This window comes from Python bivittatus, unplaced genomic scaffold, assembly GCF_059951505.1.
Source record: "Python bivittatus isolate LINGU-HERP-01145 unplaced genomic scaffold, Pbiv_v1 ctg000020_np1212, whole genome shotgun sequence".
Classification (NCBI taxonomy): Eukaryota; Metazoa; Chordata; class Lepidosauria; order Squamata; family Pythonidae; genus Python; species Python bivittatus.
In genome coordinates this window covers 127,457,899-127,485,831 of record NW_028277030.1, presented here as the reverse complement: position 1 = coordinate 127,485,831, position 27,933 = coordinate 127,457,899, and the positions used below count along the sequence as shown (strand labels likewise).

The following is a 27,933-nucleotide window of genomic DNA, read 5'->3' as shown; positions in this document are numbered from 1 at the left end:
CTCTCTTTTTAAGAATTAAAACCCTCAGCAAAAACACAGCTGAAAGTCTATAGCGCTCTTTGTAGTTTTCTATAGTCATAATGGAGTGTTAAAGGGAAAAAAAGGTTTTTTTTAAAGCAATCAAGGGGAATTCTAGAGAATGCCCAGCCACTTTATGAAAAGTGCAACTGACAATCCCCATTCAAGAATTTCATGGCATTTATTTTCTGTAGAAGCGCTTTTTTCACTGACCATCAAACAAATCAAGTGCCCATTCTAGCATGAAGATGTTCCATGGGCCAAAAAAAGAAAGACAACAAATAGGTAAATTATGGAATTTGCTGCCATTGAACAGGCCGAGACAAATACATGAATTATAATGCTACCAGTGGCTGCTAGCCTTAATAGCTATATATTACCTCCTGAAATGCAAGCAGCATACCTCACATATTCATTGCTGGGAAGCAATGGTAGAAGTAGGCTAATAAACCTCTTATGCTTGTGAGCTTAGCAAATGCATCCACTGGCCACTGAGTGATACAGAATACTGGGTAATATGGGCTCTTGCGCTAATTCAGCAGGGATCCTCTTATGTTTTATGTAACGTAATGTAGTAGAAGCTAATGCCTCCCTAGTGTGTTTATTAATATTTTGTAATTTTTATTCTTACTGTTTCTAATCCTTTGCAAGCTTCCCAGAGTCATTGAAGAGTGGGTGGCCTTAGGAATCAACCAAATAAAATACATAAAATAAATAAAAATGTTTATAAGACTGAATCTACCCAAAAGTCCATTGACCCCAAGCTTTTACAAACACTGGTTAAATGAATTCCTTCATGAAGCTCACAGAGTTTGAAAACAATAGATATTTCCTACTATTACTCCTCAGCAAATGGTGTTTATTTCCATTTTCCTAAATGGGATTCCATTTAGATATTAGGCTGATCAACCTGTCTAATTCTCTTTTAAAGCTATCTCACTTGATTACCACTGTCATATCTTATGGCAGTGAGTCCTCTGATCATACATTATATCAAGAAGCCAAGATTTCCTATTATTATAAGGTTTGAATTTCAGAAGAACTCATAAAGGATGCAAAAATCAAGATTAGGAAACAAAGAAGAGAATCTTGATACATTTGAAAAACCTGAACTCTCCTCTCCTGAATCCAAAGCCATGCACGCTCTTCAATTTCGGAGGAATATGATAAAATGTTTATTTAATATGCACACCTGCGTTCCTAAGGCCTGAATGTCATGCTCAAATGTTGTATGCATCCTCTGCAAGGTTTCTACTGTGTTTTGATCCCGCCCAAGCTCCTCAGGCAGCTTCTTATGTTTATCCTGTATTCGTCCAAAGATTTCCTTGGCATCATGGTAAAATTTGTGTAGTTCGTAAGAGGCTGCGAGGATCTGTGTTCTTGTGTCAATGAGTTCTAAGAGGTCAGCCCAGGCCTCATTGAGACCATCTTTCCACTCGGCAATAGTGGCAGCATCAGAATGTCCAGAATTAATGAGTTCATCAGCCATGTGATTGACGGTATCAACACGCTCCTGTCCAATATTCCCAGTGTCTCGGGCAAATTCACGGAATCTCTCTTGCAACATCTGGAGAAAAAAGGGTGCTTATGTAAATAAGCCTTGAATCAAAGTGATAAACTGGAGGCAGAAATAGCACAAACCCACAAAGGCTACTGTCAAACTAATGCTGGAGAATCAGGTATATTCAAAGGGGAACGGACATCTATAAAGCAAAAATGCATCATATACAATATATATTCTGACTCCTAAATTAATTTCTGTGGCTCAAAAATACCCAGCATATTTATTTCTGCTTTTCATTACATATGACATTCAAAGCAATTAACAACAATAAAATAGCTAAAATACACTAAGCAACTTTAATCCTATGCATTAGTTAACACTTTCTGTCTGCTGTATTGGGCAAGATTGTCTAGCTAGCTCCATCTCTGATATTATCCTGGCAAGCAAAGATGTTCTTATTCAGAAAGGCTTTGGGCATTAGTGCTGGAAAATTGTTTCAATTTGTCAGAGCACATTTAATATTTCTACATTTGCATTTTTATTGCTTTTATGTTTTGATTACAATTTTATATAAATGTTTGTTTTAACTATATATTCCAATCTTGTGCAGTAATATGCAATGAATAAAAGAAAGGAACTAGGAATCCCGGTAACTTACTGTCACGTGTTCATAATCCTGCCCCAGTTCATGGGACCCAGCCACCACTTCCCTTTCCGCTATCCACTGCTCCAAGTCATCCACCTCACGGTTCAGCTGGAACAGCCGGTGTCTCTCGTCCAGCTTGCCCCTCCTCTCCTCAGCAAGGTCTTTCAGACCGGCATATAGCTTATCCACCTTGGATTGCCTCATGCTGATACGTTCACTATGGACAACACAAAGAGAAGACAAAAGACAAAAAACCAAGTCAAGTTAGTCCTAGTTTAAGTAAGTCCATATAAATATAAATATAGTATATTATAAAATATATAGTAAGAACCCCAAAATTCTGCTGGATCAGATTTAAAGCCAATCTAGCCCAATTCTGCTGCCACAGTGACCAACCAAATACCTAATTTTTCTTTTCATTTGATTTTTAAGAAGGTATTTACTTAGCAAAAGGAAAACATCAAAGCTTCTCTTAAAGACATATAGTTTGCTAATACCTAGAAATCATTGAGAGTTGGGCAGCATACAAGTTTATTATTGTTATTATGGCTGGTCGCACAGTCAGCCAGATGTTTAGACTGGATTTGGCATTTTTATCCACTTATTGAGTCCTTCCCAAGGAACTGGGATAGGTAGATGTTGTTTGGTGGTGTTAAAGGTATTGTCACAGGATGCAAGCTGTTCCAAGTAAAGCTGCCTTTTGCAACTGACTGATGGTGATTTTGTCAATGCCGATGGTGTTCAAGTGGTGCTCCGGATGTTTTGGGATTGCACCCAAGGCACCTATAACTATTGGTACTATCTTTGCTTTCTTTTGCCATAGTTGTTCTACTTCTATTTGCAGGTCTTTATATTTTGTGATTTTCTCCAGTTCTTTCTCTTCTCTTCTGCTGTCTCCAGGTAGTGCAATGTCCACTATCCAGACTTCTTTGTCTTTCTTATCAACAGTTGTTAAGTCTGGGGTATTATTATTATTGTTGTTGTTGTTATTGTTATTCTGTTGCTTTTACTTGAGAAAATGAGTCAATTTTATCCTTTATGATTTTTGTAAAGGAGCATGAATAGCACTTTTTAATAAGCATGAATAGCACTTTTTAATGTTTCTGGCAATGGAAGCTTTAGCTTTGTAAAATAATTTTTATAATGACAGAATCTTAATCAGTATGTATGCATGGATGGATGATGTACTTAATGGCATTTCTGGGCTGCCCCACTTTACCGCTATACCACACCAGCTCTCACTATTCCATCTGGGAGCCCCACAGCCCCAATCCCCATTGCCTCCAGAGCAAAATGAGAACTGTGTACAGTTAGTTAACTTATCTCATTAGCTCCAGCAGAATGGGATGACTACATTTTAATTAATTTGTAATATAGCCACTGGCTGTGGAAAAATATTCACAAAGAACACAAAATCTAGTAGCTTCAGGTTCTGTTTTGCTAAAGAGACAAGCATGGGAGAATGTTAAGACACCTTCCAGACCTAGCAATCTGATCCTATGACTTTTCACATGACCTAGAGGAAGGATATGAACTTGGCTTGGACTGCCTGGATTTCTGCCATTGCTGAATGCTACTGATAAACAGATGGTCCACATCACTAAAAGGCACCTTCCAGCTTGTGACTTTAAAATTTCCAGAGGAAACTAATGGGATTTCATTAGATGGATCATTTCTTTCACAACCAATGAATAACAATTTGGGAGCATATATAGTTGGGAATTGTGCCAGAATTCAGACAGTATGAAGAGTACAGAGGAAATTAAAACTGCTCCATTTCTCTGCCATTTTTCTCCAATTTTCTCTGTTCCAGCTTGTCCTGTATGAATACTGACACGTTCGGTCAAATACATGTGCTCATGAATTATACAAAGTTTCCTTTGTTTTGTTTGAGCTTTATGTTATTATCTACTTGGCGTTTGACTTTCCAATTCCAATTGTCTTTTTCAGAGGAAGTCATTTTTGAGCTCTGAATAATTCTGCTGTTTACCTTGAACTTCTGATTAAAAAATGTAGGTTTTGAACAAGACATCAATATCTCTATCCTACTCTGCTTGAGAATCTCCTTAAACAGGTCAGTATATAATGTCAAGAATTCTGTGAATGATATATTATTTTCTATGAAAACAGTTACTAAATATCAATCAATCAGTCAATCACCAAAAGGAGTTTAACTGTGGTGCCATTCAATCATAAAATGAAAGTACAATTTTAAAAAGCGTTTAGAAAGAGACTGTAACTAATGAGCTTTGTTTCTCTCTCAACTTCCACCCAGCAGCAGACATTCCACCAGATCAGCTCCTCTCTCTCTGAAATCATGTCATTCCAGCTGGCTGTAAAAAGGCAACCAACAATTTCTGATCACATCATAGTATGATACCTACTGTATATTACACTGTTAGAGAAACTGTAGGTTAAGAATTCATGCCCAATTTTTCTTGCTTTCCTTTTCCCTCCTCATCCCATCTTCCATTTGTGTCATTTCTCTTTAGGGCTAGAACTTATTTTTATTGATCTCTATCTCTGGAAGCCTGCCCAACTGAAGAGTGTGATATATATTTATTTGAGTGGAGGAATGAACTATGTAGTACTTTTGCTGAAAGAGTTCAGCTGAATGAAGTAGTAACCTGTGCTGACTTGTTTATATACATACATTTGGAGATAGGAGTAAACAATGAGGGAAATGCAATACAGAACGATCAGACAATAAATTATTACATTAATAATTGTGATATATTGAAGAATAGCAATTTAAAGTATGGCTAATGAGAATCAAACATAGTTACCTGGTTTGTTCTAAAACTGCATCTCTAAGTTCCTTGAGTACAGTTATCATGGAAAACTAAGGTTTATTTAAAAGTGAAATCACAAGCCTACTAAGTCTCCCTTCATATCCAAAAAGGAAGGAGTGGGGAAATACCTAAGTGGAATACTTATTCACAGAACAGGAAATCTGCAGCTTGTTAGATCTAAATCAGGCTACGTGCTAATCTTGCTGTTTGTTTTTTACCCAGAATAATTGTAACTTTAGAAGAAGGAAGGATGCTAATCTTTATGAACCACTGAACAGATCCAGCACAGCAGTTCTTACAAGGCCAAAGAACAAAAGCAAATTATAAACGCAGAATAGCAGGAGCTACCTCTCTGGATGATTGTCTGCTACCAAAGTTCTGCTGGTCTTAGAAAGCTGGTGTACTGTCTCAGCATAGTCTTCTACAGCTTGTTCCAAAATCTGGTGTTTCTTCAACATAGAAACTGCACTTTGTTCATCCTAAAGTTGCAAAAAAGAATAAATCATCTTTATTAAATGGCAAATCATCCTAATATGCTAACTTAGCAAAGCCTTTTATGGACCAACTGGTGAGAGGGATGTCCACTATTTGCGTCAAATTGCAACTACATAATTCATGATGATTTATGTCATTTGCGTAATTGGGTCATTATGCAAATTAAGCAAATTATATCATTTGTGGCAATTTTGACACACATTTTATAATTTGTATAACTTGCATAATAACTTTATTACTCAAATGATGTGAGTCATTATGAATTATATAAAATAAATGTAATTGTCCTGCCCAGATTACTTCAGATACACTAAACGTACCTATTGTATGAGGATGATATCCAGACTCCAATGTGCTTCTAAAGTCTGCTAAAGGGGGATTTGTTAACTCAAGATTTAGAGTTTCAAAAGCAGCTAATGTTATCTATTGAAAGTCAACCTACACCAAAAGTGCTGGATTACAGGGGACAGAGAATACATCCCCAATCCTGTTCAAATGTCAGCATGCTAGATGCTGGTATCACATGGTTCAATGTTCTTTAGCCATAAGAATGGATGCATGAAAACTGACTAGTTAGCTAAGTGGCTTGTAAATGACAACATGAATGGCCTAAAATACAGCTGTACTGTGGTTCACAACAGTGTTTGTAATGAAAGAAAGTTAACTGAATGATCCACCAATAGTGATGGTCTCAGTGTGTCATGGATGTGATGGGGCACGGTCAGCAATCCCAGTGACGTGCCACAATAGGATGTGTGTAAGGCCTACACTGGTGCTTTTTCCTGTGCTGCTTCTTGACCTCTGGCTCAATGGACTAGAGGCAGGTCTACTCCAACATAAAGGCAAACAGAAAGAGAGCTGCCGGAACACTGACTGGAGTGACATGCTGGACGATGAGGCAATGCACCAAATATATGGGCCCAAACTTGCTGATTTAAATCAGCTGTATGATTTAAAAAAATATTACATTACTTTAAATGTGGATTATTCAAATCCAAATACAATCCTGATTTTATGAAATCTGAAACAGACAAGAGTTATTTCTTCAAACTAAATGGTCACTATATAGGCACCCCTCATAAAAAAGCAATAAGCACAGTGAACTGCACTCAAGTCAAAAGACAGACTAGCTGACAATGGTAAATTGAATCACAGGATTGCCTTGCATTTTTTTTAGCATCAGGGCAAATGAGAGAAATGAACAACTAGGACTAAAAGAGTTCAGACATTAAGAAACCTAGAAATATTTGACAATTCAAAAAAGCATTCATGAACTCAAAAAAAAAAATCTTCTAGAAATAGCCTTAGAACCCATATTTGTGAAGTATAAAAGAACAGGTTTCTGAGAAAGAAGGGAACTGATTTCCCTTAAGGCAGTGCTTCTCAACCTTGGGCACTTTAAGATATGTGGACTTCAACTCCCAGAATTCCCTAGCCAGCATGGGGGAATTCCCCATCCTTTTCCTATGCTGGCTAGGGAATTCTGGGAGTTGAAGTCCACACATCTTAAAGTTCCCAAGGTTGAGAAACACTGCCTTAAGTGATTTGAGCACATTTTTTTAAATCTGACTTCAGCAAGTGCTCACTAATAAGCACATAAGTTTGGTAAGATGGCTAGATAAGCAGAGATAGCTTCTTTTAGCTGCTCAACGTTGATTAGCTACTTGGCACAATACATTGTACCTACAGAGAATTTTGAAATATTATTGCTATGTTCTGGTGGTAGCTGATACAAATAAAAAAAAGGCAAAAGTATCCATGCAAAAAAGTAAACCTAACGAAAGGAAAAATGGGAAGTATTTGAAGCTCTACACTACGTGGACTGTTGGGAAAGTCCAATTTTAAGCCGAGAACTTAAGAGCAAAACTGCTACCTTGTCACCATATTGGTCTTCCAGTTATTCAGTTCTATAGTTTGTGTTGCCAAAAGCTTTCAGCTTTTTACATAGCACAAGACAGATCTTGGTTTTATAGCAGGCTCAGGGCTTTTACCTACCCATCTTTAATTCTATACTTAATGTCCATACAGTCTTTAGGTACAACAGTAAAATGTTTTTACACTATAGTTTTAATTCCACGCTGGCTGGGGAATTCTGGGAGTTGAAGTCCACACCTCTTAAAGTTGCTGAGGTTGAGAAACACTGCTTTAGATCAGGGACTGCAGATGTGCTCAGCTTCCTGTTTACTAGAAAGCTTCCTTACCTTGGCCTTCTCTTCTGACATCATGTAGAGCTCCTGTTCACTCATCCAGGCTTCGGCTTCTGCAGCATCAAAGTAGTACTGTTGGGCTTTGTGGGATTCCTCAAGGCGCTTGTGGCGTTTCTCTGTCTCCTCAATCAGGAGGTTCCACAGCTGCTGCAAATCTGCAAGCCGCTGCTGGATTGCTTCGGCATTAAGGCTGCTGTCTGTAAGAATGTTTTGGCTCCTCTCGAAAATGTCATCGATACGAGGCTGGTGTCCATGGATTTCTTTCTGAAGTGTCTAATGGGGGTAGGGGGAATTTAATACTCATACTGGGAATAGCTTAACAAATGCTTAAAGGAAAGATAATGAGAAGTCACCCAAGACCCAGGGGTCCCATAATGCTCAAAGGCAATTTGAGAAAGTAGCATCTTTTGACAAGAGCAACATTTCTACAAATAATGTTGGCATAATAATATAAACTTTAAAGGGCAAAGGGTTCATAAGATGGGGAAATAATGAGATGAAACATAGAAGGCACACTGTTTTGGAGATGGTTCATATACACTCTCTAGAAGGATTAGCATCTCCAAAAATAATATCCCATTGGACATAATTATGGTTTAACCATTTTTTCCCAACTCTGTAGTCCACTACATCTTATTTACTTATTAGATCTATATCCTCGTTTTATTCTGTATAACTCAAGGTGCCATACATAATACTCTTCCTATTTTCCTCACAACAACAACTCTGTGAGGTGGGCTGAGCTGAGAGAATATGATCAACTCAAAGCCAACCAGCTGGTTTCCATGCCTAAGGGAGAACTGGAACTCACTGTCTCCCAGTTTCTAGGCCAGCATCCTAACCACTATACCAAACTGCTCTCATCTTGAGAACAAAGATTGGGTAAAAATTAATGCAGTACAACTGACTGAGTCAGACACATATTTATAATTTAAGCTTTTACCCTGTCCTTTCACACAAGCAATGTCCAAGGCATCTACACCTGATGTCCATGTCAGCAGAAAAGCTCACGATATGTGTAAAATGGGAAATTCAATCCAACGTCAGACATAAGAAATAAATCAGCTCACTGTAGTGACAGGTAGAGTAGGTTCAAGCAATTGTGCCATTTATTATCTCTACAGGGGTCACAAAGTAGCCTTAGTTTCTATCACAGATGGCCATTCAGTTGCATATAAGATATAGGAGCCACTAAAACTTACACAGATGATTAGAATACCATTGTGTGAATGGGGTTTTTCACTCATTAAAAAGTTAATATAAAACATCTGCCAGTGGAAAGGAGAAAAAAACAAACAAAAGCATTCATCCACAACCCTCACACAAGATATTCCTTAAGGACAGAATCTACATTTTGAATATTTTGCCTATCTGAAGGTTGCTAACGAGTTCCAGCCTCTTACCTGATTTTTCTTAATTAATAACTGAACAGTCTGAAGGTTGTGCCCGTGATCTGTGGATGTGGCAATAGGCATCCTCTCTCCAACCCACAACTAGCAGAGATAAAATAATATGCTGATAAGTAAATAATACAGGCATGGGAAGCAAATATAACAAGAATTAAGAGATGGGGCGATAGCATCATGTGCTATCTAGAAAACAGAAACTCATAAAACAAGCAAACTAACTGAGAATAATGTTTAAACTCACAATTTCATCCTCCACATCCCGGTTGAACTGATGGATCTCCTTAGAAGCCAGTAGGTGAGACTTCCTTTCATTCAAGGGTTCCAGCAATTCCAGGAATTTCTTCTCCACAACGTAGCGTTTGCCATCAACTTCATCAGTACTCTTGCCCTCCTGACTCAGTGCCTGGGCTTGACTCTGCAGCTCCTCAATCTCTTTCTTACGAACATCCATTTGATTCTCAAGCATCTATGAGGCAGATGAAAATGTAGATATTCATCCATTGCTAAGGCGGTATTACTGTCTAAGAAATGTTTGCAAGACCTCAAAACAAAAAGGTTCAACCACTAATTGCTACTTAAAAATTTTTATACTATGCTTTAGACATCTATGATTACTACTCACTTCTATTTGGATCATTTTAATTATTTTTAAACAAGTTTCCTTTTTTCTTCAAAAGCCATATTTTAAGTGTTTTAGCTTGCCCAGCTGTGCAGTATATTGTCTATAAGGGAACTATTTCTGCTTGAGTTTGGTTAGACTTCTGCTATGAATATATACAATCTATTTTTCCATTCCTGTATATTTTCAAATTTTAGTCTCCCAGTCTTGTACTGTTGGAAGGGTTTCTATTTTCCAGTGTTGTGCCACATTGATTCTTGCTGCTACCAGCCATATCTTAATAAATTGTGATGCTTTTCATTTATATTCTCTGGGGTCAAGTCCAATAAAAATATTTGTGGTTTAAATTTGAAATTTATTTTCAGAATTTTCTGGAAGTTTTGGTTTATTTCTTCCCAGTGCTTTTGAGTCTTTTTGCAAAGCTCCAACCTTTCTATGACAGTTTTCTGTGATTTATCGCAATTTCTGAGAGGAAGAATCCACCAATAGCTTGCATCTTCATTATTATTACTATTAAATGTCTATGTAAATATTATTATTATTATTCATTATTAAATGTCTAGCCCTTTTAGTCCAATTATTCAAAACGCAATATTGCAAAGAACAACAACAAAAAAAGAATACAAAAGTTTACCAAGGTTAAGCCTGCCCTGGGGTCTATTTCAGCTCTATTGTGAAAATCAGCCCCAATTAACATCTTACATATATTGATAGGCATTTCTCACAAATCTCCAGAATATGGAGGAAACTTAAAGCAATGAATCACCCAAAGACAACAGTGCTATTTCTGCCCTTATCAAATGGACATGGAGTACAAAAGGTATTTTGTTGATTTTAGAGACTGCCATGAGCTGTTGAAGAATATACCCTCAAATTTTTTTTCTCTTCATTTTAGATGGCAGGGGAAGACATTAGTATTCGGATTACTTCTAGGAAACAAAGAATGCTAAATGCTACAGCTGTGCAGGGCTTCAGATCTGAAGGCATACACAATGGTCTGGAACAGATATGGGTATGTACATAGCATCTGGCTGCAACTCCCTAAACTTCGGGCATCATGCTGCAGTTGCAGAGGGCAGCTGGCTGCTTTAAATCTCCAGACACAATAGTCCCTTGAATGATCTGAAGCACTTTTGAATTCAACGCACTGTACTGTCCCACTAAATACTACTCAGCATAGTATATTCAATATACTTCACATGATGCATTTGTTTTTCTTACAGAAGTATCACAAATACATAAAAATTATGTAATAATGGAGCACTATAGTCACCTTGAATGCTGTCCAACTGGAAAGGCATTCAGAGAGATTTTTATCATAAAAATAAACCCAGGTATGTCTCTTTCACTGTTTCTGCCCCTCTCTCTGTCCATTACCAAAGTGGCATCGTTTGCTACTCCAAAGGCTTTACCTGTTGTTTTTTCAGCAAAATGTTGACACTGGTGAGGTCTTTGCCATAATCATCTGACTGTATCTGGCTCTCCAAGCCATTCAGCCATTTATCTAGGTCAGCACAGCTCTGGGTGAACAGTTCAGCCTTATTGGCATCAAAAAGCCTCTGAGCTTTTGTTTGAGTGGTGCTTTCCAGTTCTTCCCACATTTGGTGTAGGCTTGTCAACTTCTCTTTCACAATTGCTTCAGTTTCAGGTTTCTCAGCAATCAACTGCATCCCTTCCTGCAAACAAACAGAATGGTCAACCAAGAACAGTTAACTTGGTTTCCCATAACCCGGTACCTCCAGATGCCTAGGATTAATTCACATGATTCTATGCTGGCATGTTCCTGAAGTCTCGGTCCCAGACCTTTTTAATACTGGCTCTCCCGGCTCAAAATAAGCCACGACATGGGCAGTGGAGATAAGATGCTGGAAAAGAACATTTGGAAACAATGTTCTAGGTGTAACAATAATTTAGTCAAATTATTACTGTCATGTACTATAGCCAAGATTAGAAATCTATTCCCAGCTTCATGCATCATAATTTGTGATGCTGAGATAAATACTAAGGCTGGGTGCGCCTCCCTGCATCTTCTTGGACAAAAATAGTTTTTACAAAGGGGTCCTGGCCTGTATCAGACCAGAATTCTGTGTTACGTGCAAAACAGTGAACTGTAGTATAATATTGGTTAACAAAATAGGTAAGTCCCCTGTGTGAATATCATGGGGAGACTTCAATCAGAGAGTCTGCAGTTCAGAACTGATATTCTTCCACATCACCTACTATTCAGAAGCCACCCTAGGTATACCATCCTGGATCTTATGTCCATTTTCTCTCTTAGTGACCTCCACATGTATTGGGACATTGCTTGTGAGTATTAGGAGGTATAGTCCAAGATATCTAAAGGGAAAATGTTTGGAAAGGCTGGTACCTCTATGTTTCCAAGCACCAGTCTTTCCCTTCTTTCTTCCCAGAAGGTATTCCCATTCCTATGCCCATCTCTAAATTGGTCAGGTTAATCCAAAAGCTCAGAAGGGTCTCTATCACAAGTTCAGTGAAATAAAGATTGTAAACACATTCTATATAAAAGCAACTAGGAACAATCATTTTAGTACATAAAACTACAGTGGAACCTCGGTTTACGAACTTAATTCGTTCTGTGACTCTGGTTGCACCCCGAATTGGTCGCAACCCGAAACAAATTTTCCCATAAGGTTCAATGTAATTACCGTTAATCCGCTCTGGCGTGGAGGACAGGGAGGCGGCTATTGCTTGGACGGAGAGTCCCCCTCCCTACAACCACGTGTCAGGGGCGGAAAATGGCCGCGGACCACGTGTCAGGGGCAGAAAAATGGCCGCGGACCACGTGTCAGGGGCGGAAAAATGGCCGCGGACCACGTGTCAGGGGCGGGAAAATGGCCGTGGACCACGTGTCAGGGGCGGAAAATGGCCGCGGACCACGTGTCAGGGGCGGAAAAATGGCCGCGGACCACGTGTCAGGGGCGGAAAATGGCCGCGGACCACGTCAGAGGCGGAAAATGGCCCCGGACCACGTGTCAGGGGCGGAAAAATGGCCCCGGACCACGTGTCAGGGGCGGAAAATGGCCCCAGACCACGTGTCAGGGGCGGAAAAATGGCTGCGGACCACGTGTCAGGGGCGGAAAAATGGCCGCGGACCGTGTCACGGGAGGGAAAATGGCCGCGTATCCTGTTCGTACCCCGAGGCGGAGTTCGCAAACCGAGGTAAATTTTTGCGGCCGGAGCTGGTCATAACCCAAAAAGTTCATTAACAGAGGCGTTCGTAACTCGAGGTACCACTGTACTTTAACACCCAAGTTTGCAACCAGCATGGCACTTGGTGGATTCATATATCATGCTAGGCCACAATTTGCCTACAGTTTACTGTGTAAGTTACAACTGGCAATGTCCATACAACATACTTAGCTATAACCCATGGTTCACAAACCACAGTAGCCATGTTCACACTTTGTAAACCATATTACAATACTGTATGCACAAACCCAGCCAAGGCCAAGTGCTTTGAGGATATAATGGGTGTGGGTATAATCAAGTAAATGTGCTTTTTATAAATAACAGGTGTCTCAGGGACATGACAGGTAAATCCAAATGCCTTTCCCAGACCTTCATTCCTATTTCCCATACCTTCTGGATTTTGTCAAGCCATTCTTTGTTGGAGCCAAGCTCAGCCATGAAGGCTTGGTGTTTCAGCCACTTGCTGTGAAGGTTCCTTGCTTCATCGTAAGACATGTCTTGTGCTGTAAGCATCTTCTCATTAATCCAGAGGGACAGCTGAAAAATGAGTGGAAATGTTTAACTTTAAACAGGGTCTGTCTCCAGCCATATGACTCCTTCTGACAATTTCAGTCTGCTGACTAAGCCCAGATGCTGGTACCCACATAATGGAAATACTGGTTTTTAACAGGACCTTTTTTGAACTAGCTCCAGGACTATGGAACATTATTGTGAGGAAGATTCATATGTTTCATTTGATATTGTAAACAGGTAAAACTCTTTCTACTCTGAAATGTCTCTAAGAATTGACTGTATCCCATCATGCTAATTTTACCTATTTTTAATGGCATTTAAATGTTTATATTTTAATTGTTTCTTATACTGTTTGTAATAAAAACTGTAAACTACTTTGAAAATTGAAATTACACCATATTTTTTGCAAAGGAAATTATTCTGTAAGATCCGTTGAATTATAGAATTCTTAATTCTAGGACTGGAAGGTAAGGAAAAAGCCAAAAGACCAAAGTGAGGACATTTAAAGGACCAACAACATTAACCTACAGAGATCTATACCTTCAAACACCAATATGGGCTTGGTTTCAACTGGAAAAGCAGTGAAGAACCACTTGCTGCTTTCGCCTCCCAAAACTTCTCCCTTAAGCCATTTCATTCATGGGCACCTTTATTCATAACTCATGAAAAATAGCAAGGGAAAGGGTTCCAAAAAACAAGATGAAAATGGGGGTGAGTTCAGGCATCCTCCCATCTGTGACTTCTCAGCATGAAGTGGCCCTCAGCCACTTCACACTGGTTGGACCGTTCCATATCCAAAGCTGTGCTGGTGCCACAATGTCTAGTTTAGTCTCAAGGCACATTTGTAAGATTGAATTACAGTTAAAACACACATGGATTAACAAAAAGTCATAACAATGACTAACACTGAGTTAACAGTTACTTAATTCAGTGGTAGCAACAGAAAAATCCTTGAAGGGCCTATGCAAATTATTCGGAAACAATTCTACTGCAGCAATGTAGCTCAATGACAGAGAGCATCCTTTCATACCACAGTTTAAATTCCTGATATATCCAGTTTAAAAGATCTCACATTAGCCTGACTAGAAAAAAAACTTTTGCAGAAGTCTTTGTCAGGCAGAATTAGGGGGGACAGACTGAAAAGAGGATAGGGCTCTTGCTTATTCAGTGGTGGGACAAATAAGAGCTTGGCACGAAAGCTCTACCTACTGAAAATCCCACTATTAATAACCTGCTTTGCATATGGCCATCTTTGTCAGACAGTACTGGATGGTACAGTGGTCTGTACACATTCAACTGTCAACACACAGCCCCTATGCTGGCTGCAGTTTAAGGCACCAATAGTGTCACAGCTTTTACTACTGCCTGAGGCTACAATCAAAGGCTTCATCTAGCACTATGGGAGTGGAATTCCATAGTTTCATACAATAGGAATTGCCTTGCCTCCTCCTCCTTCCTGCACTCTCTAAACCTCTGGAATAAATTTGGGAGTACAAGTAGAGAAGAACCTATTTCACCCATCACTTCTCTTCTGCTGGCAAACAAAGAGGACTGGCTACCAGTTCAATCTCATGTCACTAACAAAAAACCTCTCCAAAGTAACCTAGCTAACTCTTCTCTTTTTTGTAAGGTTTAGAAAATGTAGTACATTTTGAAGATGCACATTCTGCATTTTTTTAGCCAACCACCCCCAAGAGGAAAATATGTCAACAGATCTCAGATTCATAGCTTGCAGCAAATCTCTCCCACAGATAAAGCGTTATCCAAGGAAGGGGAGTGGAGCAGAATGGGACAGCTAGGCCAGCCACCCCCTATTTTTGGTTGACAAAGACTATTTTTCATTCATTCATGAACATTTCCAAAGGTCACTTTATAAAAAGCTCATTAAAGATGGAAATAAAAGGAAAATCTGCAATTGCGGGAATTAGAAGAATCTGCCTTTCAGAGGGAGATAACAAAGAGGTTGTTCATGCCTTTAGGAAAGGTTCTTTTTGAGCCTTCATCTGGACAATGGCTGGTCTGCTCCCAAAGCAGCACCAAGTTCTCTTTGAAGCTATATTATCCTGACTTACAGAGAGATGGGTTCTCAGGGTCCAACAATAGCAAAACATGGGAAGAGATGTGGGGGGAGGAGGGTGTCAGTTCTATTTATGAGCAAAGCTTTTGTAGCAAAGGAAGGGCTTAGAAGGTAGACAGAAAGGTTCCTGCTATATGCTGCTCAAATTATGAGAAGCTAGGCTTTGCTGTGCTTGGTGTGAGAGCTATTCCTGTTTGCTTCAACCTCACACACTCAATCAAAACACAGAGATACCAGGCACTTCCTTTATGTCCATCCCTTGTCATCATTAAGCTCCGTGTCTATCAATAATTCTTGATCACAAGCAATACTCCTGAGCTTTGATTTGCCTGCTCTCTGCCTCAGGGGTTTGATTCTCAAGAGCTCAAGTCTGGAGAAGTTTATTCTTTTATTTAACTTGTTATATCACTAACAGCTAAGTTGAATACAATGAGTGCATGAAATTCCTTTAAATCTTATCAAACCAGTAGACCACCTAGGCCAGTACTATTTATCCTGACTTGCAGCAGTTCTCTGATGTCCCAAGAAAATTCGGTTTTTTCTCATAAGGGATGAATGTATGGAAATAATGGGTTTTCCTTTAGTGCTCTTGTTTGAATTTCCATTATTATCTCTCTATAGGACAAAATATGATAGTTGCATCTGACTGCAAAATGCATGGATTTGTTAAGCAATGGAGAAAAGAAGAATCTAGGAACTTATGGACAATGCACTTTAATTTAAGTTCTGCTTCTGTGTATTTTTTCAGAGGAAGCAAAACAATTTTACATTGGAACTGACCTATCTAGAAAAGCTTTTGGCTTTTTTAAATAAATGATACACTGTTTGTCATTATTTTAACAAAAAAAAAAAAACAGGAATAATGAAAGCCACTAATGACTGTCTGCCATTAGAGGTTAATCAACTGGTCTAGAGGTAATAGCTATCATCTGTTACTAATTAATGGATGAGACATAAAAGACAAACTGAAACACACACTAATACAAGTACTTTCTGTTGAAGGGGAATGGAGAAGTCCTTTTCTCAATGGATTAAGAAAACATACCTCTTGGCAATCCTGAAGAAACTTTTGAAGATCTCTGTTGTCTTTTAATCTCATCAGAAGTTCACTGGCCACTTCACGATTCTTTTTATGTCTGTTCAAAATAAAAACAAGGAAGACATTTTTCAGTGCTGGAACTTTGAGCACATTAAATAAAGTCTGAATAGAAGCTTTGTTACTGCTCTTTTTGTTATCTTCTAATCTTTAGATGCTAAACTTTTTCTAGTCAGGGACAAAACTCCTTGAAATGAGGGACACAATGACAAGCCTCAACATTTCACTGCACACAATAAAGTAACACGAAGCACCCTCACAATCATTTGTGTACTCAGGATGATGCTGGGAATTTTGACTGAGAATGGTGCTCATTTGAAGACAGTGATGATTGAGTTATGTAAAAAGAATCTTTTTTTTTTAGAAAGTAGTTTCATTTCAAACTTATAGCTGTGTAAATTTTGTGGAGAATACAAACCCTGTCAACAGAAGAGAAGAAAATTAGCAAGTATTTATGAATTAATTCAGAGGTGCTGTTGGATCACAATTCCCACCATACCTTACCACTGGCAAGGCTGACAGATATTTCTTTGTTTACTTACAAAGTATCAACAATTAAAACATTCCACAAAACCACCTAAAAAACAACTGAACATAAATAAGAACAAGATCATGAGAGGGAATACATCAGAATGTGATGCAGCCCATGTGCAGGCTCCGTATTGCCAGGAGATCCCCACACCTGTTGAAAAAGCCACATTTTGAGGGCTTTCTGGAAGGTCACAAGGGTTGGAGCTAATCTCACCTTGGGGGGAATGAAGTTCCAAAGGGTGGGTGCCACGGCAGAAAAGGCCGGCCTCCTGGGTCCTGTAAGATGGAACTCCTTAGCAAACAGGACCTGCAACATTCCTCTCCTGCTGGACCAGATGGAATGGGGCGATGTAATCGGGGAGACACAGTCCCTCAGATAACCTGGTCCCATGCCATATGGGACTTTAAAGGTCAAAAACAGCACCTTGAATTGGACCCAGAAGCAAACTGGTAACCAGTGCAGCTTACAGAGCAGAGGTGTAACCTGTGTCCTTCTAGGGGCACACATAACTAACTGTGCTGCTGCATTTTGCACCAGTTGAAGCTTCCAAATACTCTTCAAGGGCACCCCTATGTAGAGTGCATTACAGTAGTCCAATCAGGAAGTGACCAGAGGTTGATGGGTAATTCAAGAAACCCTAGTGGGCTACATGTGAATTAGTTTGAAAAAGTGATTCTGCATTACACAATCTCTGCAGAATGAGTTCTAATGCACACAAATATAGAAGTTTTAGTGGAATGTTATAAAGGTTAAGTGTTTTCCTCAATTCTCACTGGCTTCATAATAAAGGAAAAGTAAAACTTTGTTTCTTTAATGTTTTCCAAGTTGCAGCTCATCCTCTTCCAAGAAATGCTGGGAATTTTATTTTATCCTCATGCCACAAAAATGTATAGTAAAAATAGTTTGCAGTTATTTTAAATGATTCTCAAATTTACAACAGCCTTACAATAGCTGCTATAATTCCCACAACAGCCTTTCCTAAACTGGTACCGTCTATAAATTTTGGACTTTTAACTCCCAGAATTCCCAGTTATTTTGGTTAATTCAGACTAGGAATTTTGGGAGTTGATATATAAACTGACCTGGAAGACCTTACTGTGGACAAGGGTGCTTTCCAATCACTCTGAATTTAGATGATCCTCCTCATGATACAAATACGTCAAACAGGCCAGCAGAGGGTGGCTCACTTAAAGGCATCTTTTGAATTCAGAAACACTGGAAAAACCTGAACCAGGCCCATTATGTCTTTTAGCTAACTATCTTAACTATGCTAAGTCTCAGTGTGTAATATTAGCAAGGAAAGGAGAAACACAGTATCTTGCCAAAGACTTCCTAGCGAGAAGGAATCAAACTCTAGACCTAACCGATCTGGACTGCAAAATTCCATTAGATGGCAGCAAACAGACAAAGAAGACTAACTGCTGCTTTCTAGTGATTATCCAGATTTTTGCAATGCAGATATGGTATGGCTAGTATCATTTACTGAATAGAGGAGAAATGAAAAAATACTGTCTATTTCAAATAAAACTACCATGCTATCCTTTCTTCTTTAAAAAATAAAATATGAGGCATGTGCACTGGTAGCTCTTAATAGTTTTGTCATCAGAACTAGTATAGAATGTAAAGATTTTTAAATTATGCTGGTTACAGATTGTGGCATTTTAATTTCCGATAAAAAATAGGAGCTTAATTTGACTAGACACAGAAACTGGGCCAGTTTTTCCACTCAGTACTGGGAATTTCTCTGTCACTATAAAGGACAAAACTTGTCCATTTTTTTCCCCAAAAAACAAATGCTTTGGCAGAATGTTCTGTTAATGATTCCACTGCATATTACGAAGCTTTCTCACACAAGGCATAGTTCCTCAAAAGCTCTTTAATAAGCCTCAGCTATGACTCAATAACCCGTAAACCAACTTTTACCAAGTCAAGCTCTCTAGTGGTTTCCATAATCCTTAAATAAAGTAACAGGCTTAAGATAACTTTACAAATGGTTACATCTAATGTATTCTAGAAAAAGGAAGTTGTGGTGTATATTTTAGTCTTCCTAATTACAAGCATGACTTGTTTTTGAAAGAGATAACTGCAGAATTAAGCAAAAACAATTCAGATATAGCTGAACATTAAAACAAATAACTAAGACATCAAATATCAGTGATTCTATAAGATTATACTATATTTAGACTTAAAGAAAGAGGGAAACAGCAACTCACAGTTTTTAAAAGGTTTGATTATCATATCTTGGTTCAAGAAATTGAAATATGAACAAATCCTTTAAGCTATAAACACAGCTTCTTCATGGTGAACAAGGAAATAAACCAGAATATCTTCATTACAGTTTTGTCTATCATACAAAGGGGGAAACTACTACTGAGTTCTCTGTGCTACAAATAATATGTTTTGTATGTCACTCACTGCTTGTCTGAATTTAGTTGTCATGTTCTATTCTTATGTGCAAATCAGGATACTGTAGCTACTTAACAAACCAGGTTTTGAAAAATATGTGGACCCAGGCTATAGTTAACTGCTTCAAAACATCTAGGATTAAATGGGAGTTGAAGTCTTAATGTTCTGTTTTTTTCCTAAAACTCTGGATGATTGTTTCCCATTTCACATGTGATAGAGACTGTGATTAACTGATTTGTTTCTGATTTGTTTTCTTCCATAAGCCACCACAAGGGAAGGAAGGGAAAAATTGCATACATACAAAACATTGCTGTTTACTTAGACCAAGCTTGAGGCAGCCATCAAAATATTGCTTTTATGTATTTCTTTTATGTCTGTTTTGCAAAACAGTAGTACATATGATACAGTAGTTGTCAACTGAATACAGATTAAACTTATAAACTGTCTTCAAGAGAGTCAGATACTAAAATTTTTGTTTAGTGATAGCTATTCTGGAATAACTGAAGGGTTCTAATTAGAGATACAACTGAACCTGGGACTTTCTACATGTAAAGCATGTACTATTTTCACCCAGCTATGAGCTCTGACAGCTAATTGGAACCTGCCTCAGCCAAAGTGCCAGTGCAAATTCTTCAATCTGATGTGCCACTCACTCAGCAGAATTTACAATTAGTGAAGTGGCTGGGTGGGTATACACATTGCTTATAGCTAGCCACTTAAGTCTAGACAGACTTGGCAAGGAAGTTGATAGAAGAGATACGTTAGGTACCTTTATAAGCTGGTGCTGATAGAGGATGTCATCAGCTTCCCTTATTATTAACAATCTTGAAGCCATCTATGAACTGGAATGGTCTACTGAACTTGGAATTATGTGAGAGCCCCTAAATAGTTACTCTTCTGGAAGCCCATGCCAAGAATCTTTATAGACCTGGCACTGAAGACATGATACCAGCACCTAGTGCCCAGATCAGCTGCTTAGCAATCCCACTGCTGAAATCTATCCTGGATCCCCCTTTCAACTTGTTTTTCTAACTTGGTGCTTGCTTCTAATGGAATATTATTCTACATCATTGAGGGCAATTAGAACTGTAGATAATTTTTTGCAGTATTATAGTCAGGTAAGCGCAGCATAGCAAACCAAAAAGAGGGACACCAGCCAAGTACCAAAGCTAGACTGGCATAACCTTAAAGTCAAAGCAAATTTACAGGAGGTCCACATTCAATACAGAGTAAGGACTATACATTTTTACAATCAGCTGACTGCTCTGAAAACTGGTCAGGCCACAAGGATTGTCAGAATATAAGTTTGCCATGTGAGCATTTTCACTTGGAAACAATGGGCATTTTATATTCTAATACCACCTTCCCTAACTTCAACAGCTGTATTAGACAACCAGTTAAGAACCATCAACCAGCATGTTCAACTCCCTGAAATCCCAGCTACATTGCCTCCACTCTGATAGCTTCACCGCACAATTTATAACCCTGGACAACTTATGGAGGATGCTGGGAACAGGGACAGATTGAGCAGAAGTAGTACATTAATTTACATGACACTCCTGATATGATTCTAGTCATATGAGGGATCACAATGCTCGAACAAGAGTTGTGCTGAACAGCTTCTGGTTTCTAACTGCTTCATTAGCAGATGCTTTTTGTTGACTTTCAGTATCTGCTGATTTTTGAATGTTCATTTGGGGGGGTTGTTTTACTGCTTCCTTATTGATTTTACTGAACTGCACTGTTGCTTTTTCTCTTCTCAGGTATTATTTATTTATTACAAATATGTGTATGGTACTCATTCATATGAATCTAGGCACCTTACAATATTCCTACATTAACACATCCATAAAATCAATCCAAGGTTAAAACACTAAACAATTTTCCTTGCTGTCCTCAATTAAAATCTTACTCAATAAATGCTCTACTAGGGCATCAAATGCCAAATTTATTTGATTGTATGCATCCAGCCAAATGTAGTTTATTCATGATATTGTATATTTGGTAAACACAAGACACTCCCAAATATTATTAATGAACTGTACCTGTCATCAATGGAGTCCACTTTCTCTTGGATTTTGTCTGCGTTTATATTGCCATCACTAACCAGTCTTCTTCCTGTCTCTACAACTGCGTTGATCTTCTCTTCGTTGGCATCCATTGTGGTCATGAAATCCTCCTGTTTTTTGATAGCAGCTTCTGCTCCTTCCAATGTGGTGGGCATTTCAGTGTGTGCCAAAACATATTCCTGTAATTTAAAAAGAGGCAGAGTAAGATACAACTTGGATAATTTATGGCTCACTAGTCTATAATTAACATTCTCTGGGTTAAGATAATACATTCAATCACTGCAGTAGACTGATTTCCATATCCCTAGTGCAAATGGACTGTGTCGGCCCAAACATAATCCTTGTGAATTTTTAAACAAGTTTCCATATCTAAGCAAATAGCTTCCTAGAAATTTGTCAACCTTGTTGAGCCAAAAGCAAGTGAATTTTCACAAACAGAGAAGATCTGTTGGACCATTCACAAGATCATGCCACACATTTATAGTCACATTCAAATGCCATGATCCCAGCATCATGATTTGGAGGACTGGGAATGAGTGGCAAGCTCAAAAGCTCTTTCTTCCTTTTCTTTTATACATTTCTACTGGGTGACTTCCCAATTTCTCTTCAACTGTGGCTTGAGGCATTCTTCCAATTCAGGATTAGAAAGATTTGATAATCTTTCTATGAAGGCACCCAATAAATGAGAAGAAGAAAAGCAAAGCAAGATATGCAAGATGAACGTGAGCTTGTCACTCCTTGATCCATCAGGAATGTGTTATCTGAATACAGTCAATATATCAGCTTGGGCAGCTGACCACAGCTTCCTTATATGAAAACTGTTTTTCAAAATAGTTCTTAAGTCAGTTCAGAAAATGATTTCTTAACTCTAACGAACACTACCCCACCGGCAAAGATCTCAAATTAATTTTCTAACAGTGCAAAAACGTCCTTGTCGCTTTATGTAGTAGGCTAAAATTTAGTCAGTTCAGTAGAAGTGGAAAAATGTTACCAAACTTTTAATGTATCTCAGAAGTTCTTATGTGAAAAGATAGTGAGTCTAACATCATTATTTTGTCATTTTATAGCAAGGATGGGCATCATGTGATTTTTACACATGTTGTTGAACTCCAATTCCCATGGGCCCTATCCAGGGAAGATGGGGACTGCTATTCATAACATTTGGAGAATCACAAGTTCTCCGAACCTGCTTTATGGGAATTAAAGCATCCTTGTCATGACAACTGCTTACCTGGTTGTTAAGAAATGCTTCTGCTTGCTTTGTGTCTCTAAGGAATAACTGATAGGCATGGGACTGGGAAAGAAGATTTTGCCGATTTTCCCACATTTTGTGAAGTTCATTCCATCCAGTGTCCAAGGCCTGCAGGCGCTGGTGTAAGAACATGTACTGAGCATCAGTCTGACCCTGGGTCACCATCTCACCAATATCTCTCATTTTCTGATAGTCTTCCTCATAATTATTGATCTCATTCTTAATGTTCTCATGCTGCGTGAGCAACTTTTCAGCCTCCATCAGTGTATTGGGCATGTCTTCTGAGGCAATGGCTGTCTGGGTCCGGGAAAGCCAGGACTGGAAGTCATCTAAGTCACGCAAAAACTGCTGCAGCTTGCTTGCCTCTCCGAGGGACTCTTCACGGTTCTTCAAGGTTGTCTTCATTTCTTCCCAAACATCATTGATTTCAGCAAGCCTAGATAGAATGGCTCGCGCCTGGTCAGGATGCTCTGATTCTAACTTTTCAGCCTCTTTCTGGAGATCGGTGAGCTTGGCCTCAATAGCTACCAAGTCACGTTCCATTCCAGTTAGCTTCCTCTGAAGAGCTATAACACCAGCCAAGTCATTGCCAAGCTCTTGGGTGGATTCAATAACTTTAGTCTTCTCTCTAATCCAAGATTTGGTTTCATTACATTCAAGATGGTAGTTCTGGATACTGAGAGCTGAGATAAGAGCATCTTTCTTTATGTCCACCAGTTCTCTGAATTGGCTCCACCTAAAACAAAGATGCAGAGAGGAAAAAGAGTGAACTTCACATTTTCTTCATTGCTTCTCTGTTCTAACTTTCAAAATGTAGTATTATATCTCCTTGCTTTCGCTTCCTCTTTATTTCTAGCTTTAAATATAATATTTTAAAATTTAACCACTATATTATACTATTACATTCTAAAAACTTGAACATTCCAAAAGGTTTATGGGGAGCGTTACTTGGGGGTACACATCATTTGTTTGATTAATGTTGGCAAATAATTAGAAATTCTGAATAAGGAAAGTAGACGAACCTAACTGGGGCAGGGAAAACAATTTGGTTAACAAACATAAATGCCAGTTGATCATTATTATTTTTCAGGAGCAAATGCATATATTCAACTTTGAGCAGACAAAATGGAGTATAAACAACAAATAATACAACATCTATCTGGCCCCACATAGAAGGTAAAGATACACTTAAAGGTAAAAAAACAAGACAACTGGCAATATTCTTTACCTTGTATTGAGCTTATCTTGCTGCGCCTTGATCTCTTTTTCATTTGGATGGCCATTGTGTATCAGCTGCCTAGCTATCTGATTGACCACAGCAACACGTGATGCTTGACTGTTCATTTCTGGTTCTAAACTTTCAAATCTAGAAAGGAAAAAAGAAAAATAGAGCCAACAGGTATTAATGATTAAGCTCACAACTCAATGACCGTGGAATTGAAAAAGGCTACAAAGTCTCTTACCTGTGCTGTATTACTTCCAGATCCTCCAGTTTCTCAGGGATCTCCATGTTATTCAGCCATTGTTCTTTCTCATCAATCCAAAGTTCACAAGCATCTGCTTCACTGAACATCTTATACAGAGCTAAAGTGTCTTGCAATGCCTGCTTACGAAGCCGGGTGAGTTCCGCAACCTCTTTGTACCTTTCCTCTATTCCAGACAGTCTGCTCTGTACATCTGTGGACTCTGCATACTCCTGTGGTAAGGCTTTAGCTTGCTCATGCAGAGAATCAATTATTGACCTGTAGCTCGCAATCTCTTCAGCCACATCTTTGTGTTTCTTAACCAAGGACTGAGTTGAATATTCATCATGGCCAACATCATTGCTTGAAACAATTTTGAGGATATCCAACATCCATGTGTCAATGTCATCAGCATCAGCCTGGAACTGGTGAAGCAGGGAAGCTTCTTCCAGGCGTTTCTTCCGTATGGCAGAGAGCTGCTCCAAATTAGCCCACTGATTCTGGATGTCTGAAATCCTCTCTCTGATCTTCTCAGACCCAAAGTGATTCTCAGCTATCATATCTTCCCCTTCTTTGACTGCCTGTTGGAAGTGACTACTCCGACCACTCATCTCATCTTCAAATGCCTTATGTTTGCTAAGAAGCCGGACAATGCTGGTTAAGTCTTTTCCATAATCATCTGATGACAAGATCTGTTCCTTTTCTCTTATCCATCCCTCCTCTTCAGCCATTTCCCAGAAGAATTTCCAAAGGCGTCGTGACTCTTCCAAGCGAGCACGACGTAGGGCTGACAGCTGACATAACTCCTGGTAACAGAACTCCATGTGAGCCACACGGTCTCGAATAACTTGCGGATCGCAGGGTTTGTAACCTGTTCACAGGCAGAGGGACGGACATGGAAAATTAACTGCAGAGACGGTTAAATTACTTACACCTAGCAGATAAAGAAAATGCTAGTTTCTTAAAATCTGGTCATAGATTTTTCAGTCTAAATGATTTCAACTTAAGAGATGCAATCTTCAGAGACGTCTTTTAGGGCAAGCTAGAGCAAGTCTCTGATGGAACTTTAGACCTCACTCATCCTTCCTCCACCACCATTTCTCAAGATGCCCACCTACAATGCATCCAAAATCTTTGCAAAACACAGAGTAAGGTAACCTGTTCTTCTGAAGGGTACTTTAAAATTTCCTTATGTCTGCTAGTTTCTTCTGTAATATGATGAAATAACATCAGCAATCTGAAGAAACCCCATGCAGGCTACATAATTATCCACAACAGATTGTTCCCATATAAATCCATCACATCATGTGCCCAATTTTAGTTAGTGTTTTGTGTTCTATTACATCTGGAACAATGGCTACATCAACCAGAAAGGAGAAGAAATGGAAAGGAAAATTAGTGAAAAATGTTGGGACTGGGGCTTGGTCACCACAATCAATCTATTTTAACACATACTTTATCGGCCAAAAAATTAAAAGTGTGCTGGTATGTAACCAGTGGTGCCAACTTTAATCAACTATATATGCTTTCAAGACTCTACACATCTTATCTACATGTGTTGTTTCTGCAAATGAATATCTTATTTAAATATTGTGCTCAATGTATGGTTATAAGATGGAACAGGCATGTCTGGAGAATCTGGGTGTGCACCTGTTCCCAAACACTTGACAGTTTATTTTTATTTATTCATTTATCAAATTTGTATGGCTGCCCATCTCAAACAAGGTGACTCTGGGTGGTGTACAATAAAACCAACAATTGGTATCTTCTAGCTCTTAGAGCACCTAATATACATGTGGCTACAACTGGCATCTATCAAAAGATCAAGTATACATCTAAGAGTGAACCCAAGAGTCTTACCTTCCCCGTCTGTGGCAAATTTCTGAGCAGATGCATTGACTCCTCTCACTCGCTCAGCCTGTATGGCAATGTCAGCTTCCACAAGAGCATGTTTCTGCAGCAGGTCTTCTACCCCCAGGAGATGTTTGCCATAATCTTGAGACAGGAGCAACACCTGTTCATATATAACCAATTGGTGGAAGCATAAATTGCCACTTGTTTGTTTTTTAAAAAACTGAAGGATATTTTTATGACTACTGTGTCACACAAATCTCTCCTCTTGGATATTTTGCACTTGAGCCAGTGTGTTCCAGAAAATACAAATGCTTTTGCAAGTGCAGAATTCATCACTTGTCTCTCACCTGTCTGATTTTTATACACCTTGACTGAGTACATATTTTGTACTTCCCTGTAAAAGGAAAGTGGGAACAAAACTCTTAGCACGATGGACAGCACACCACTTTTTTTTTAAACTATTTGAGTAAGTACTGGCAGCAGCTCAGTTCTTAAAAAATCTACAGCAACAAAATTATTACATTTTGGTATAGGCCCATAGGCTATGATCAGGAGCTGCAGCCCCTGATCCAAATCTGCTCTACTTTTCAGAATATGTTCTGGCCTCCCTGTTAACTCAGAGGAAAAAGAGATCATATTGGGAATAGTGGGTAGGTCAAATGGAACTGGTGGAACAGTTTTAGTTATAACCATAGAATCTGCATATTCTTTATGCACACCTTTGTCACATTGCAAAATTTGAGCACTTGCCTAATAACTGTATAATGAAAGCTTGTTCATTTTTCTGAATACTGTTGGTATACAGTTCTGCCACCTACCTTCATCTCATCCATCCAATCCATAATATAGAGCATTTCCTGGAAGATCTTTTGCAGACCAAGGTTCATCTCTAGTCGTTGCCTACGTGCCCTGAGTAACTCCAAGAGATACTCCCAGAGGCGAATCACATTATCCTTCCTTGCAGTGATGCGTTTAATATCATGATAGTTCTCTGCCTCAAGTTCCTTGGCAACAGCAACCACTGCCTGGACTCTTTCTTCATAGGCTGCAATGTCTGTCTCAATAGCTTCATGTTTCTTTGTCGCAGCCTCTACAGCTGGAAGGTCAAATCCAAAGTTGTCCTGTAAGAGAAAGCATTAAGTAGATTAGTACAATGGTATTGATATTGTTTGCCATAAAGTTTCTGATTAATACTTTGGCAGTAGTCATGGGTCTATCACTGGCTTAGGATCAAGTGGCCTTGGGAAGTGGAACCTGACCAGCAACTTGTTTAAAAGGTTTGGTTGACCTCTGAAATTCTCCCCCATCTCACTCCTCCCATTCTATCCTGAATCATGTGGAATCATCAATATAATGTAGTTCAGGGATGGTGATTAAAATCTTACCCCTTCATACAGTGGCCTGGGGCACCCACCGTACTAGGACCTAATAGGGTATAGTCTAATTTATTGTATTATGTAAACCCAGCCATTCTAATTTGTAAACTAGTGTATGGTTTAGCACATGGTGTGAACTCAGCTAATTGTGGCTTATTCAACAAGTCAATGGTGAGCAAACATGGCTTAGAAATAGTGTGAACCCAGTCAGTGCTGTGCCTGCATTCTTGATATGGCCAACTGACTAATCAATACAGTTATACTACTGCTGCTGCTGTGTCTGTATAAGGCCAAATGCATATTCTGTAGGTTTCTTTCATATTCTGCATATGTGGAACTGCAGTGTTGCATTCTTCTTCACCCAGCAAACTGACTAGTTTATGTTCTAGCCATAA

General features: G+C 38.9%; 1 protein-coding gene across 2 annotated transcripts in view; it reads right to left on the bottom strand.

The window, feature by feature from the left end:
• The window catches only part of SPTBN1 (spectrin beta, non-erythrocytic 1), a 184,234-nt gene that overhangs the window by 24,054 nt on the left and 132,247 nt on the right, over positions 1–27,933 (bottom strand). For both annotated transcript variants that reach the window (XM_088149401.1, XM_088149406.1), the window contains 15 exons: positions 26,981–27,283; positions 26,169–26,322; positions 24,309–25,179; positions 24,074–24,211; positions 22,825–23,581; positions 21,570–21,772; positions 16,536–16,626; positions 13,291–13,437; positions 11,103–11,366; positions 9,313–9,537; positions 9,066–9,155; positions 7,657–7,935; positions 5,309–5,439; positions 2,181–2,385; positions 1,211–1,585 (listed from right to left, as the gene is read on the bottom strand). In XM_088149401.1, coding sequence (XP_088005527.1) covers positions 1,211–1,585; positions 2,181–2,385; positions 5,309–5,439; positions 7,657–7,935; positions 9,066–9,155; positions 9,313–9,537; positions 11,103–11,366; positions 13,291–13,437; positions 16,536–16,626; positions 21,570–21,772; positions 22,825–23,581; positions 24,074–24,211; positions 24,309–25,179; positions 26,169–26,322; positions 26,981–27,283 — 4,233 coding nt within the window. The remainder of the gene's footprint in view (positions 1–1,210; positions 1,586–2,180; positions 2,386–5,308; positions 5,440–7,656; positions 7,936–9,065; positions 9,156–9,312; positions 9,538–11,102; positions 11,367–13,290; positions 13,438–16,535; positions 16,627–21,569; positions 21,773–22,824; positions 23,582–24,073; positions 24,212–24,308; positions 25,180–26,168; positions 26,323–26,980; positions 27,284–27,933) is intronic.